This window comes from Gopherus evgoodei, chromosome 2, assembly GCF_007399415.2.
Source record: "Gopherus evgoodei ecotype Sinaloan lineage chromosome 2, rGopEvg1_v1.p, whole genome shotgun sequence".
Taxonomy (NCBI): domain Eukaryota; kingdom Metazoa; phylum Chordata; order Testudines; family Testudinidae; genus Gopherus; species Gopherus evgoodei.
Window position 1 is genome coordinate 257,702,897 of NC_044323.1, and position 12,055 is coordinate 257,714,951.

Consider the following 12,055-nt stretch of genomic DNA (forward strand, 5'->3'; position numbering starts at 1 on the left):
GAACTGCAAAAGAAGGAGGATTTTGTCACCTTTTCTGCCGGCACAGTTTCTAACTCCATTATGTTTCCTGAAAACAGCTGTGGAAAGGCAAATTTATGTTCAACTTATGTGGCTACACCCTTTTGATCAAATTTATAGACCAAAATGGCACTTTTTCAGGTGTTATTTTCTATGTATGTAATTTATGAAAGTGTAAGCATTTGCCATTTTCTGTTGTCCTTTCTTTAATTCTGTTTAAGAATTTAGACAGGTTTTTAATGAACTGTGATATCGGTAATTCTGTGATATAGTCTTTGATGCTGTATTATAAATGAATAAATATGTTGGGAGAATGTTGAGATCTATTTCTGAGAATCCTGTCTTGGATTTGTTTTTGTTTTTCCAGCTTGAAGTGCAGTCCTGTTGCGTGTTCATTCCAAATGACAGCCTGCCTTCCCCAAGTACAATCGTGTCTGGTGACATTCCCGGAACTGTCCGAAGTTGGTATCATGGGCAGGCCGGTATGCCTGGTACACTAGTTCTTTGCTTGCCCCAGATAAAGATTATGAGTGCTGGACACAAATATATGGAACCGCTGCAAGAAATCCCCTTTGTTGTGCTAAGATCCATTCTTGAAGAAGGTACAGTATGAGAAATTTGGAAAGTTGTCCTGTTGTTATTTCAATGTATAATTCTGTTGTATGATCATTGTTTTATATTGCCAACATTTTTATATAAATCAGTCTTCTTACTAAAAGATTTCATATCCAAAATATGTGAGCTAAGTGCCACAGACACATTTGTATTCTTTAACCATGATCCATGAACCTGTACAACTATAGCAAAAATTTAAACTTTCTGGAACTTTCCATGTGCATTTAATTCATTACTCTAATCTTGAAACTATACATTTTTTTAGAGAGGTTTTGCTGTTTTTGTGTATTTGCATTAAAGTGAGCAGAGAAAATGGAGAACTTGTTAAAAGGTTTTCATAGGAGAATTTTGTACATAATATTTTTCTCTTTTTTTGCACACAAAGTTTACAAATGAAACTTACCAAAACATTATAAAACACAGATTATGAAAAATGAAGTAAGAAGTATTTTCAAGTGCTACATTTTCTCCTGAGTGTCTGCCAATTTTTGTGATTTTACAACTACATTTTCCTATATATTTTTTTTATTGATTTTCCCTTCCCTTTTTGTTCTATAACAACCCCAGTCTCTCCTCCTCCACATGCACAACAGCAGAAACAGATTTTAGTGAATTTTTAAACGATGAAACTCTCTGTAATGGTACTGGTAAGTGCTGTCAAATGCACAAAGTAAACAAGAATAGAGAAATAAATGTTTCCTCTAATTTCTTTCAGGTAAAATAACCTTATTTGTTATAGTAACAAGAAAACGTAAATATGTTTAAACAGAAATGTGATTTTTTTAAGTTGGTAGTGCCCTTTAAACCTTTTATGAAAGCAGACCGTACTTAAATTTTCTCAGACTCAGAAAAGAAGGAGCAATCCGAGAAAGAGAGATGAATCCCATTGGTTGGGATAAATCCTACTGTAAGGGATTTATTTGTGTGTGGCTTTGTGCTCTGGGAATAATGCCAAACAGAAGTTCTCACAATCTTGATATTTTTGATTCTCTAATGGAGCTGTTACTTTCTCCCATGCCAAAACTTCCCCTTAAACAGACTAATAAAAAAATATTTTCAAAGCTTTTAAGTCGCCTTCTTTATTTTCTCCATGCAGAGGTAAGTTCTTTTTATAGCCTTTTATGAGGGAGAGTCTAAATGACTATCTATATTTGAACAGGACTCCAGTGACAACATGTCATTCGTAAAACGTTACCTTCTCTGTGAAATCATATGCACGTAACCTTACTCTTCGTGAAAGCTATTTTGGAACTGTTCATTCTTTTGTAAAGAAGATCCAAGCAAATGTCCAATTTCTTACAAGACTATATAGTTCTTCTTCGAGTGATTGCTCATATCCATTCCAGTTAGGTGTACGCGCCGCGCGTGCACATTCGTCGGAAAACTTTTACCCTAGCAACTCAGTGGGCCGGCAGGTCGCCCCCTAGAGTGGCGCCACCATGGCGCTTGATATATACTCCTGCCGGCCCACCCGCTCCTCAGTTCCTTCTTACCGCCCGTGTTGGTCGTTGGAACAGTGGAGCGCGGCTTAGCTGACCTCCACTTCCCTAGCTACTCGTATTTCTCGTATATAGTTATGCAGTTATAACCTTTTTATATATATATTTGTATAGTTATACGTGTTTCTTTGCTAACATGATTAGTTTAGTTAGCGGGGTTCAGGAAGTAGCCCCTTCCATGAGCCCAGTGCCGGAGCCCATGCATGGCTCACCGGATTTTAAAATGGGCCCGGCCTGCCAGAAGCCGCGGCCGAAGGGAGACCTACATGACTCCTGTTTGAAGTGCCTCAGGGAATCACACTTGACAGCTAAGTGCCCCATTTGCAAGGCTTTTAAGCCGAGAACAAAAAGGCGCGGGACTTTCACTTACCCCTCCACCTTGGGCGCCGAGCGATGTTCAAGCGGCGGGCAGAAGCGCCTCCTCGGCACCGGACCCCGCCGGTACTACCAAGGCCTTTCGGCACCGGCTGTCGCCGGCACCGATGTCGACTCGGCACCGCTCCCTTCTTCCGAGATCGAGAAAGCCTACGATTCCTGCTGGTGCCTGGCGGCTCCCCGGCACGCGCCGTGGTTGAGCCCCCTGCTCCCGCTGCTTCCGTGCCACCTGCATCGCAGCCAGAGAGCTCGCCTAAGTTGCATTACCCGGCACCGACACCTGCAGAGGCACCGATGACATCGGCACCGTCGATTCCAGTCCCCCAGGGCCACTGAATCCGGTGCCTGGCAGCTCCCCGGCTCGCGCCGTGGTAGAGCTTACTGCTCCTGCTGCTTCTGTGCCAACTGCACCGCAGCTAGAGAGCTCGTCTAAGATGGTTCGCCCGGCACCGACGACGTCGGCACCGTCGATCCCGGTCCCACGAGGGCCGTAAAATCCGGTGCCTGACGGCTCCCCGGCACGCGCCGTGGTTGAGCTACTGCTCCTGCTGCTTCCGTGCCAGCGGCACCGCAGCCAGAGAGCTCGTCTAAGTCGGATCGCCCGGCGCCGACACCTGCTACGGCACCGATGACGTCGACACCGTCGATCCCGGTCCCACAAGGGCCGTAGAATCCGGTGCCTGACGGCTCCCCGGCACGCACCGTGGTTGAGCTACTACTCCTGCTGCTTCCGTGCCAGCGGCACCGCAGCCAGAGGGCTCGTATAAGTCGGATCACCCGGCACCGACACCTGCTGCGGCACCGATGACGTCGACACCATCGATCCCGGTCCCACAAGGGCCGTAGAATCCGGTGCCTGACGGCTCCCCGGCACGCGCCGTGGTTGAGCTACTGCTCCTGCTGCTTCCGTGCCAACAGCACCGCAGCCAGAGAGCTCGTCTAAGTCGGATCGCCCGGCACCGACACCTGCTGCGGCACCGATGACGTCGGCACCTTCGATCCCGGTCCCGCAAGGGCCGTAGAATCCGGTGCCTGACGGCTCCCCGGCACGCGCCGTGGTTGAGCTACTGCTCCGGCTGCTTCCGTGCCAACGGCACCGCAGCCAGAGGGCTAGTCTAAGTCGGATTGCCCGGCACCGACGCCTCTGAGGCACCGACAACGTCGGCACCGTCGATTCCAGTCCCACAAGGGCTATCGAATCCGGTGCCCGACGGCTCCCCGGCACGCGCCGTGGTTGAGCATATTACTCCCGCTGCTTCCGTGCTGACGGCACCGCAGCCAGACAGCTTATCTAACTCGGATCGCCCGGCACCGACACCTACCGAAGCTCTGATGACCTCGGTACCATGGATCCCGGTCCCACGAGGGCCGTCGAATCCGGTGCCTGACAGCTCCCCAGTATGCACTGTGGTTGAGCCTGCTGTTCCCTTCACGCCGGAGACGTTACCAACGGCGAGGGCTCTCAGTGCCATGACAGAGTCAATGCTGCCTGACCCCGGCACCGCCGGTGCGGGTAATACAGTCTCTTCAGGTGACTGTCCTCTGTCAGCACAGCAGAGCGGCACCGTTCATGATCACGGTCCCGCAGACACTCCAAGTCCTGTCGGCACGCCGGACACCACTGGCAGTCCCAGTGCTGTTTTCCTCGGTACTGGTCGCACTCGCTGCACCGGTCGGTATCCCGTTCGCCGACCCGCTATCGGCACCGTTCCGACTCCTGGCACCGGGGCAGGTACCTTGACTCCTGTAGCCTTTCTCCGAGCCTCGAGATCTCGGTCGACCTCCCGACACCGTTCTGGTTGCGGGTCTGGATCTCGTTCCAGGTACCGATACGCCTCCCGATGCCGGTCCCCGGTGCCGAGTTGGGCAAGGTCCGAATGAGTCAGAGACTCTGCCTGTGCCTTCTTTTAGTACCTCCATGGCCGTCCGGACACGCATCCGTGTCATCCCATATGCGCAGATTTTATGCTCAGGACCACGATCCTGATATGATGGCTAGCGGGCGCCAGCCCCGAAGCAGAAAGAGGCTTGGCGAATGAACCTGCTTGGCCGCCAGGTGTACTCTGCAGGGGCCCTGCAGCTCTGGGTAGCAAAGCAACAAGCCTTGCTTAGCTGCGATAATTATAGCACCTGGGTGAAGGAATTTCTCCCTCAAAACTCCCACCTGGAGTTCGCTGCCGTCTTGGAGGACGGGGGAAAGAAGGTTCCCAGAGCGTCCCTCCAGGCCTCGTTGGACGCAGCAGACTCTGCGGCCAGCACTCTGGCCTTGGGTGTCGCCATGAGGTGCATTTCATGGCTTCAGGTTTTAAACCTCCGGCCGGAGCTGCAGTATGCCATTCAGGATTTACCCTTTGTTGGTAAAGGCATCTTCGCGGCAGAGACAGCCCCAGACTGCGAAGTCTGATGGACAATAGGGTCCTAATGCGTCTCAGCATGTATACGCCAGCGACCAAACGCAGGCCTTTCTGGCCCCAGCCGCCATACTCTGTGCCTAGCCAGAGGCAGAACTCTGGCAAACGGCAAGGCCAAGGTGGTCACAGACGAACGTCAGGACCCCTAAAGAGCCAAAGTCAAGGTCCCTCGCAATTACCACTGGGACCAAAGACGGACCTTCCAAGGTTCGCCTGAGGGCGGTGTACCAGTCGCAGGACGGGATCCCGATCCCGCTTTCTCCTGGCATGGCCCCAGTTACTTTCAGATCGCTGGGTCCTGCGCACGATGGAGCATAGGTACCACCTTTAATTTGCTCCAGCCCTGTCCCCCTTCAGCGGACGAAAGGGGTAAGGGGTTTTACTCCTGTTATGCCCTAGTCCCCCACTCGAACACAGGTCTCAGACCTTCCTGGTCCTGCACGGACTCAACCAGTTTAGGATAAGGTTGAAGTTCTGCATGGTATCCCTGGGAACCATTATTCCATCCTTGCCTCCTGGGGGCTACTATGCCGCCCTGGATATGAAGGACGCGTACTTTCGCAATGCCATCTTCCCTCCGCACGGGAGATGCCTCCGCTTTATAGCCAACGGTCAATACTCCCGGTTTACGGCCATTTTCGCCGCCTACCGTCGCTGATGTCGGATATGCGTTTTTCCGTATGGGGACGATTCGCTTATCCGAGGAGACTCTGAGACACAAACCACTCAGCGCGTGGGCATCGTCACGGTCTTATTCACCGGTCAAGGCCTGCTGTTTACTATAGAGCAATCCACTCTGGTTCCCACGCGGAGGTTGGGCTTCCTAGGGGCTATCCTGGTCTCCTACCTAGCCGGAGCTTGCTTATCACAACTGCGATTTTAGGCGATGGCAACAATCATCTGAGGTCTGAAGGCTTTCCCAACGACCTCAGCTCGTTCTTGTCTCAGTCTCCTGGGTCCATGGTTGCCCGCAAGTTTGTAACCAAACACACCAAGCTCCGCCTCCGTCCTCTCCAAGTCCGGGCCACCTCGGCGTACCGCTTGGACAGGGAGCCAATGGTCATGGTAGTCACCGTTCCCTCGAACGCCTTAGGCTCCCTAGAGTGGTGGCTAACTCCCTCCTTGGTGTGGACAGGGATGCGGTTTCATCCGCCCCAGCCCTCACTGCCCCTGACGGCGGACGCCTCATCTCTCTGCTCGAGTGCTCATGGTCACCTCCGAGCTTAAGGCCTTTGGTCTTCTAGGGAGCTGGCATTCCTCATCAATGCCCCAAAAATGAGAGTAGTCCGCCTGGCATGCCAGGGGTTCCAGCGGCAGCTGCGAGGCCGTTGTATCTCGGTGTTTACAGCCAACTCAATGGCCAGGTGCTTCATAAGTATTCAGGGGGGACATAGTCCCCCCCCCCTTTTTTTGTCAGAAGGCCATCCATTCCCGGGTCTTTTGCATGGCCCACTCGATGGAGCTGGCGACGTCCTTTCTCCCAGGCGTTCGGAACGTCTTAACTCTTTGACTCAGCAGGTCTTTCCTGTCTTACGAGTGATCACTCTGCCCCATGTGAGGCGTCCCGCTTTCCGGAAGTGGAGATGTTTCCTCACACAGACCTGTTCGCTCACCGCGAGAGCAGGAAATGCCAGGTGTTCTGCTCCTTCCAAGGTCTCTCCTCGGAATCGATCTTGGACGCATTCCTGATGCCGTGGAAAGGCCAACTGCATTATGCCTTCCCACTGTTCCCACTGGTTCATTAGGTCCTGCTCAAACTCCGCAGGGGCAGAGCGCGCATCATCATGATCACTCCAGAATGGTCCAGGCAGCACTGACATACCACGTTGCTCGGCCTGTCAGCCCAGACCTCATCACTCAGGGCAACGACAGGCTTCGTCACTCGGACCTGCAGCCTCTTCGCCTCACGGTGGCTGCTGCGTACCTGAGTCGGGGTGACAGGCAGCCTTCCACCTGGTCAACGTACCGGGCCAGGTGGAAGCGTTTCTTTTACAGCTGCAATTCGCTCGATCTTGCTCCTGCTGAGGTCTCGATCCCCTCTATTTGGCCTGCCTCTGGCCTTCAGCAGCAGGACCTGGCGGTATCAGCGCTGAGGATACACTCAGCAGCCATCTCTACCTTCCAGCAGGCTAAGATGGACGTTCAGTGTTCTCACGCTCTATGGGTTCGAGGTCCCTCAAGGGCTTGGAGCGCTTGCACCCTCGGGTGCGCTGCCCAGCCCCGACCTGGGACCTCAACCTAGTCTTGGCCAGACGGGTCTCTGAGATCAGAGCTCTTACGGGGGTTCCGCCGTACACTAGGTTTCACAAAGACAAGGTGCAGTTATGACCGCACCCGGCTTTCCTCCCTAAGGTGGTTTTGGCCTTTCATGTTACCCACAGCTCAACGCAATGGGCACAACCGTTGCACTCCTTGGACATCTGTGGAGTGCTCGCATTATATTGTGCTGACAGAACCATTTCCTAAGGTGCCCCAGCTCTGTCCCGGTAGCGGGCTTGCTTGTTTTCCTCTCAGAGGATCTCATCTGGGGTGATGGCGGACATCCCCACTTGTTGTGATTTGGCTCATATTTCCCCAAGCCACATCACCGTGCATTCTACCAGGGCTCAGGCTTCATCTGCCGCCTTGCTGGCTCGTATTTCTAACCACGAGATCTGTCGCGAAGCTCCATTGGTCCTCGGTCCATACCTTTGCTTCGCAGTATGCCCTGGTTCAGCAGTCAAGAGAGGCTGTAGCCTCTGGCTCAGCAGTTTTATTCTGCCACATTTCACTCCGACCCCACCGCCTTTGTAAGGCTTGGGATTCACCTAACTGGAATGGATATGAGCAATCACTCGAAGAAGAAAAGACGGTTACTCACCTTTGTAACTGTTGTTCTTCGAGATGTGTTGCTCATATCCATTCCACACCCACCCTCCTTCCCCACTGTCGGAGTAGCCGGCAAGAAGGAACTGAGGAGCGGGTGGGCCGGCAGGAGTATATATCAAGCGCCATGGTGGCGCCACTCTAGGGGGCGACCTGCCGGCCCACTGAGTTGCTAGGGTAAAAGTTTTCCGACGAATGTGCACGCGCGGCGCGTACACCTAACTGGAATGGATATGAGCAACACATCTCGAAGAACAACAGTTACAAAGGTGAGTAACCGTCTTTTATTCTGACTGCTATCTGCTCATTCACATGTTTTTCTTACTTCTTTAAAAGAAAAAACAGCACAATCATCCTGTCATCTAGGAATATTGCAACTTTGTCAGGAAGGCTTATTGACCTCCAAATGTCAATATACAACAAAAATAACTCCTACACTCAAATCTTTGTTTCCAGAGCTCTGACAAGAGGATTCCTCTGAGATAACTGTAAGCTGTAGGAATACTTTTGGTAATCACATTCAAAAGAGCATATTAAGCATGGCACCATAATTCAGAATTACTGTAACTTGGATAATATTACCAAGTAGCATGTGAAAAGGAGATGGATTTACGCAGGCCATGTGTGTAATCATAGGTTCATCTTTGAGTGCTGGTCCCTGTGTGTATTCCACATGTGGACATGCATGTACCTAAGACGGGAAAATCTTTCAAGTAGTGTTCATTGGTCCGTGCCTGCACCTTCCTCATGCTCCGCACTGAGTTTCATAAGGGGAGGTATGGACAGACCACCTCTCCAGTTCCTTCTGACCACTTCGTGGTTTGAGTTTGAATTCTGTGTCCAAAGTTATCTTCACACTGCCTTTCTTATCTGTAAATATAACTGTATATAGTTCTTAGTGTTTTAAGTAGTCTCTTTATAGTTAGTGTAGATTTGTTCTTCCCTGCCCCGGGGACCCTCTGCATTTCTGCACTAGGGAGAAGGTCTATGCCCAGAGTTCTAGGGTTTAAGAACTGTGTCTCCTGTCCTTGCTCCTTCTCAGTCAGCAATGACCACCAACATAGCCTTTATTGACATAGGGAGGCTCATATCTTCTTCAAGTACAGAATCTGCTGCTCCTTCCCTTCCCAGACATGTGAGGGATGAGAGCTTCAAGTGAGGAAGTACCTCTTGGAGAAAGCCATAAGTCTCCAGTTGGATTCCAGACCAGGGAGATCCCCACTGAGCATCAGATTGAGCCTCTGAGTATGAGCTCTGGAGCAGGCCATAGCTAATAAAGCCAAAGTCCTGTTGTCTCAGTGTTCTCATGAGAGTAAGGAACACTCTCGCAGACACAGGAACAGGTACCCTTCCAGATCTTCTCCCAAGATAAAAGATCGCTCTCCATATCCTTCCAAATTGTGAGAGTCCTCACACTCGGGTCCTAAAGACTTAGGCCCACGTTAGCATTCCAGCCACAAGAGTAAAGCACACAGAAGCAAGGATCCAACAGTACCAACTCTGGTACCAGCCAGTAAGCTGAAGAATTGGCATTTGCCAGCACTGACTGAGGGCTCCAGGCAGGACTCTTCTTTGACGGCACCCATCATCCCATAAGGACCCACTCACCATTAAGCCTGTGATATACCAGATCCAACTATACCGACTACCATGACCCCTCACATTGTGGGACAGACTGAGACTTATACCTCCTCCTGCCCTCCTGTACTCATAATCTCATTTGCTTTTGGGTCATTCTGCCTGAGGGACATTTCCACACCAGAAGAAGAATCCACCTTGAGAAGAAAGAGCTGCTACTCTGCTCTGTCCATGATCTGAAGTCTCCATCCACTGGCACCAACGGTACCACTGATAAAACCAAATCCGACCTGCTCATGGGGTGAAACCAAAATCTGAGCTGAATCATCTAGACAGGGTTTCTAGACTGCCTTGAATCCATCCTCTGACCAGACAAGACCAACTTCTCAGGAACTGCTGGTACCCAGTGCATAGGGATCTCCCCAACCAGCCTCTTGAACCATCATGTTGGCCCTCTTGGGTTCCTTGAGATCCCTATGCAGAGCACCCTGGATCTGTGCAAGAGTCTGATTGGCCCTCTTCCCCTAGGCAACAACAACCAACTCTGCCAGAGTATATGGAGAAGGAGGACATCAAGCCAGATCCACCGGTACCGGCAGTACCGACAGGAGTATAAACCTCCTCACCTGATGAGCTAGTCACCCCATCTTTGCCATTCCTGCATGATGACCACAAGCAGTACCAAGAACTACTGCAGAGGATGGCAGCTGAACTTCAGATTCCACTTAAGGACATTCATGTGGCAGTATATGCTCTTTGATATACTACAGCCCACTGGACCCAATTGGGTAGCTCTCCCAGTGAATGAGGACCATGGAACCATCCAGGGTGAGAATCGTGGCACCATCCAGGGTGGTATGCAACACAGCTGCAAGAAGCACCCATACGACCAAATAAACTGAGAAGGTGATATTTTGTCCCTGCAAAAGGGGCAGAATTTTTGTTCATCCATGGAAAGATCCAGGCAACAACACCCCAAGACCACCTCTGCAGACAAGGGCACTAAATATCTTGACTTTCTGGGGAGGCAAGTGTTTACATCCACTAGCCTTCTGTTTAGAATCACTAACTACCAGAACCTGTTGGCAAAGCCTGCTTCTGTGAATTACTGCAAGTTTTTGGAGTTTAAGAATAAACTTCCTCAGGACAGGGCCCAGTTCCAAGACCTTGTTGATGAGGGTAGATGCATGGCCAAAACTTCACTCCAAGCCACAGTCTATGTGGACAGTACTACATCTAGTGCTATAGCAATGGAAATAGTGATGTGGCATAAATTGTGGCTCCACTCTTTGGGGTTCCCTTGATTAAACTAATGTATTTAACAAAAATAAAGATCAGTCTTTGCACTTGTTAAGACTCCAGGACAACCCTCTGCTCCCTGGGTACTTATCCCCTGGCCCAAAGAGGAAACATCATAAACAGGTATATAAACCAAGGCCTCGTCCACATCCTTTTTGCCACCAATAACTATACAAACCGCCATGCAAGTGCAGAAGGTGGAAACTTTAGACATTTTATTTGTTGGTTTTGAGGCACATAAATGAAATAAGACTGCCTTCCAGTAGCTCTAGGTACCTTTAATGTTATGTGTATATGCAATTATAGCCAATAATAGCAGACAGTTACTGCTGAGCTTTTTTTTGGCCAGGACAGGAAGGAGGATTCCAAAGTCAAGGCATCCATATAATGAACTGTCACCTTCTCAGCTGTGTGCATACTCAAAAGGAGGCTTCAAACCAGAAGCAGCCACAGAATAATGCCTTTTATTTTCGGTGACTGGAGGACACACTTGTGGAGGCCCAGTCTGTTATATTGAACCATAATCCAAGCATATATAGGCAATCCCTGTAGTGGGGCCACCTGTGGTAGTTGGTCTCTGTGGATAGACTAAACCCAGCTCCCCAAGACAAGCAAATGAGCCCAGTCCAGCTAATTAAAGAGGACCGGGCTACACCTGGGCCTATAAAGGGCTGCTAGTAGGCAGCTGGAGGAAGGAAGAACTGAGACAGGCTGAGCCCTTGGGAGGGAAAGCCACACTGGAGTGGCGCTAGCTCCTATGGAACAAGGATTCAGGAAGGGAGCAGAGCTGACTGAGGCTGGGAGGTTGCCAGGAGCTGGAGTGCCAGAGACCCCAGGGTGGGGTGGCCATGAAGCCTGTCACCAAGGATTGAGTTAAGACTGTGTTCTGTTTGTTTGTTAACCTCTATTATGAAAATAAACCTCCTTGACTAAGACTGGGTATGGCAGCACGTGCTTTGGAACTAGGGAGTGATGGCTTTGATGACACTCAGGATGTAACAAAAGCATAGGTTTGTACACTGAATAGATCATCAACTGACTCCGGAAGTACTGGAAGATTAGGACCTTAAGTACATTTGTATGAGTGAGCTGTAAGTAAATATGTTGGCTGTAAGATCTTACTGTCTAACAGGTACAAGTGTTTAGATGCATAGTTCCAAATATAGCAATAATTCAGTTAATGCTTATGGTAAAACTATAGTACATTAGTCACTCTTAATAACTTGCTAATTTTGCCTTAGATAAACAAATATATTCACCTCAGCATTTGTTTAGTTGTGACCCTAAGAGCATCCCAGTACCAGATGGCAAGGGGTTCATTAGTATCATGTAATGAGTTTAAGCTTGCATGATCAGTTCAGTGTAACCTAACTCACTATGCTTATAATCTGTATC

At 50.1% G+C, this 12,055-nt stretch overlaps 1 protein-coding gene across 7 annotated transcripts in view; it reads left to right on the forward strand.

Moving 5' to 3' along the window:
* The window catches only part of VPS13B (vacuolar protein sorting 13 homolog B), a 928,813-nt gene that overhangs the window by 525,516 nt on the left and 391,242 nt on the right, over positions 1-12,055 (forward strand). For all 7 annotated transcript variants that reach the window (XM_030553556.1, XM_030553553.1, XM_030553555.1 and 4 more), the window contains one exon: positions 386-620. In XM_030553556.1, coding sequence (XP_030409416.1) covers positions 386-620 — 235 coding nt within the window. The remainder of the gene's footprint in view (positions 1-385; positions 621-12,055) is intronic.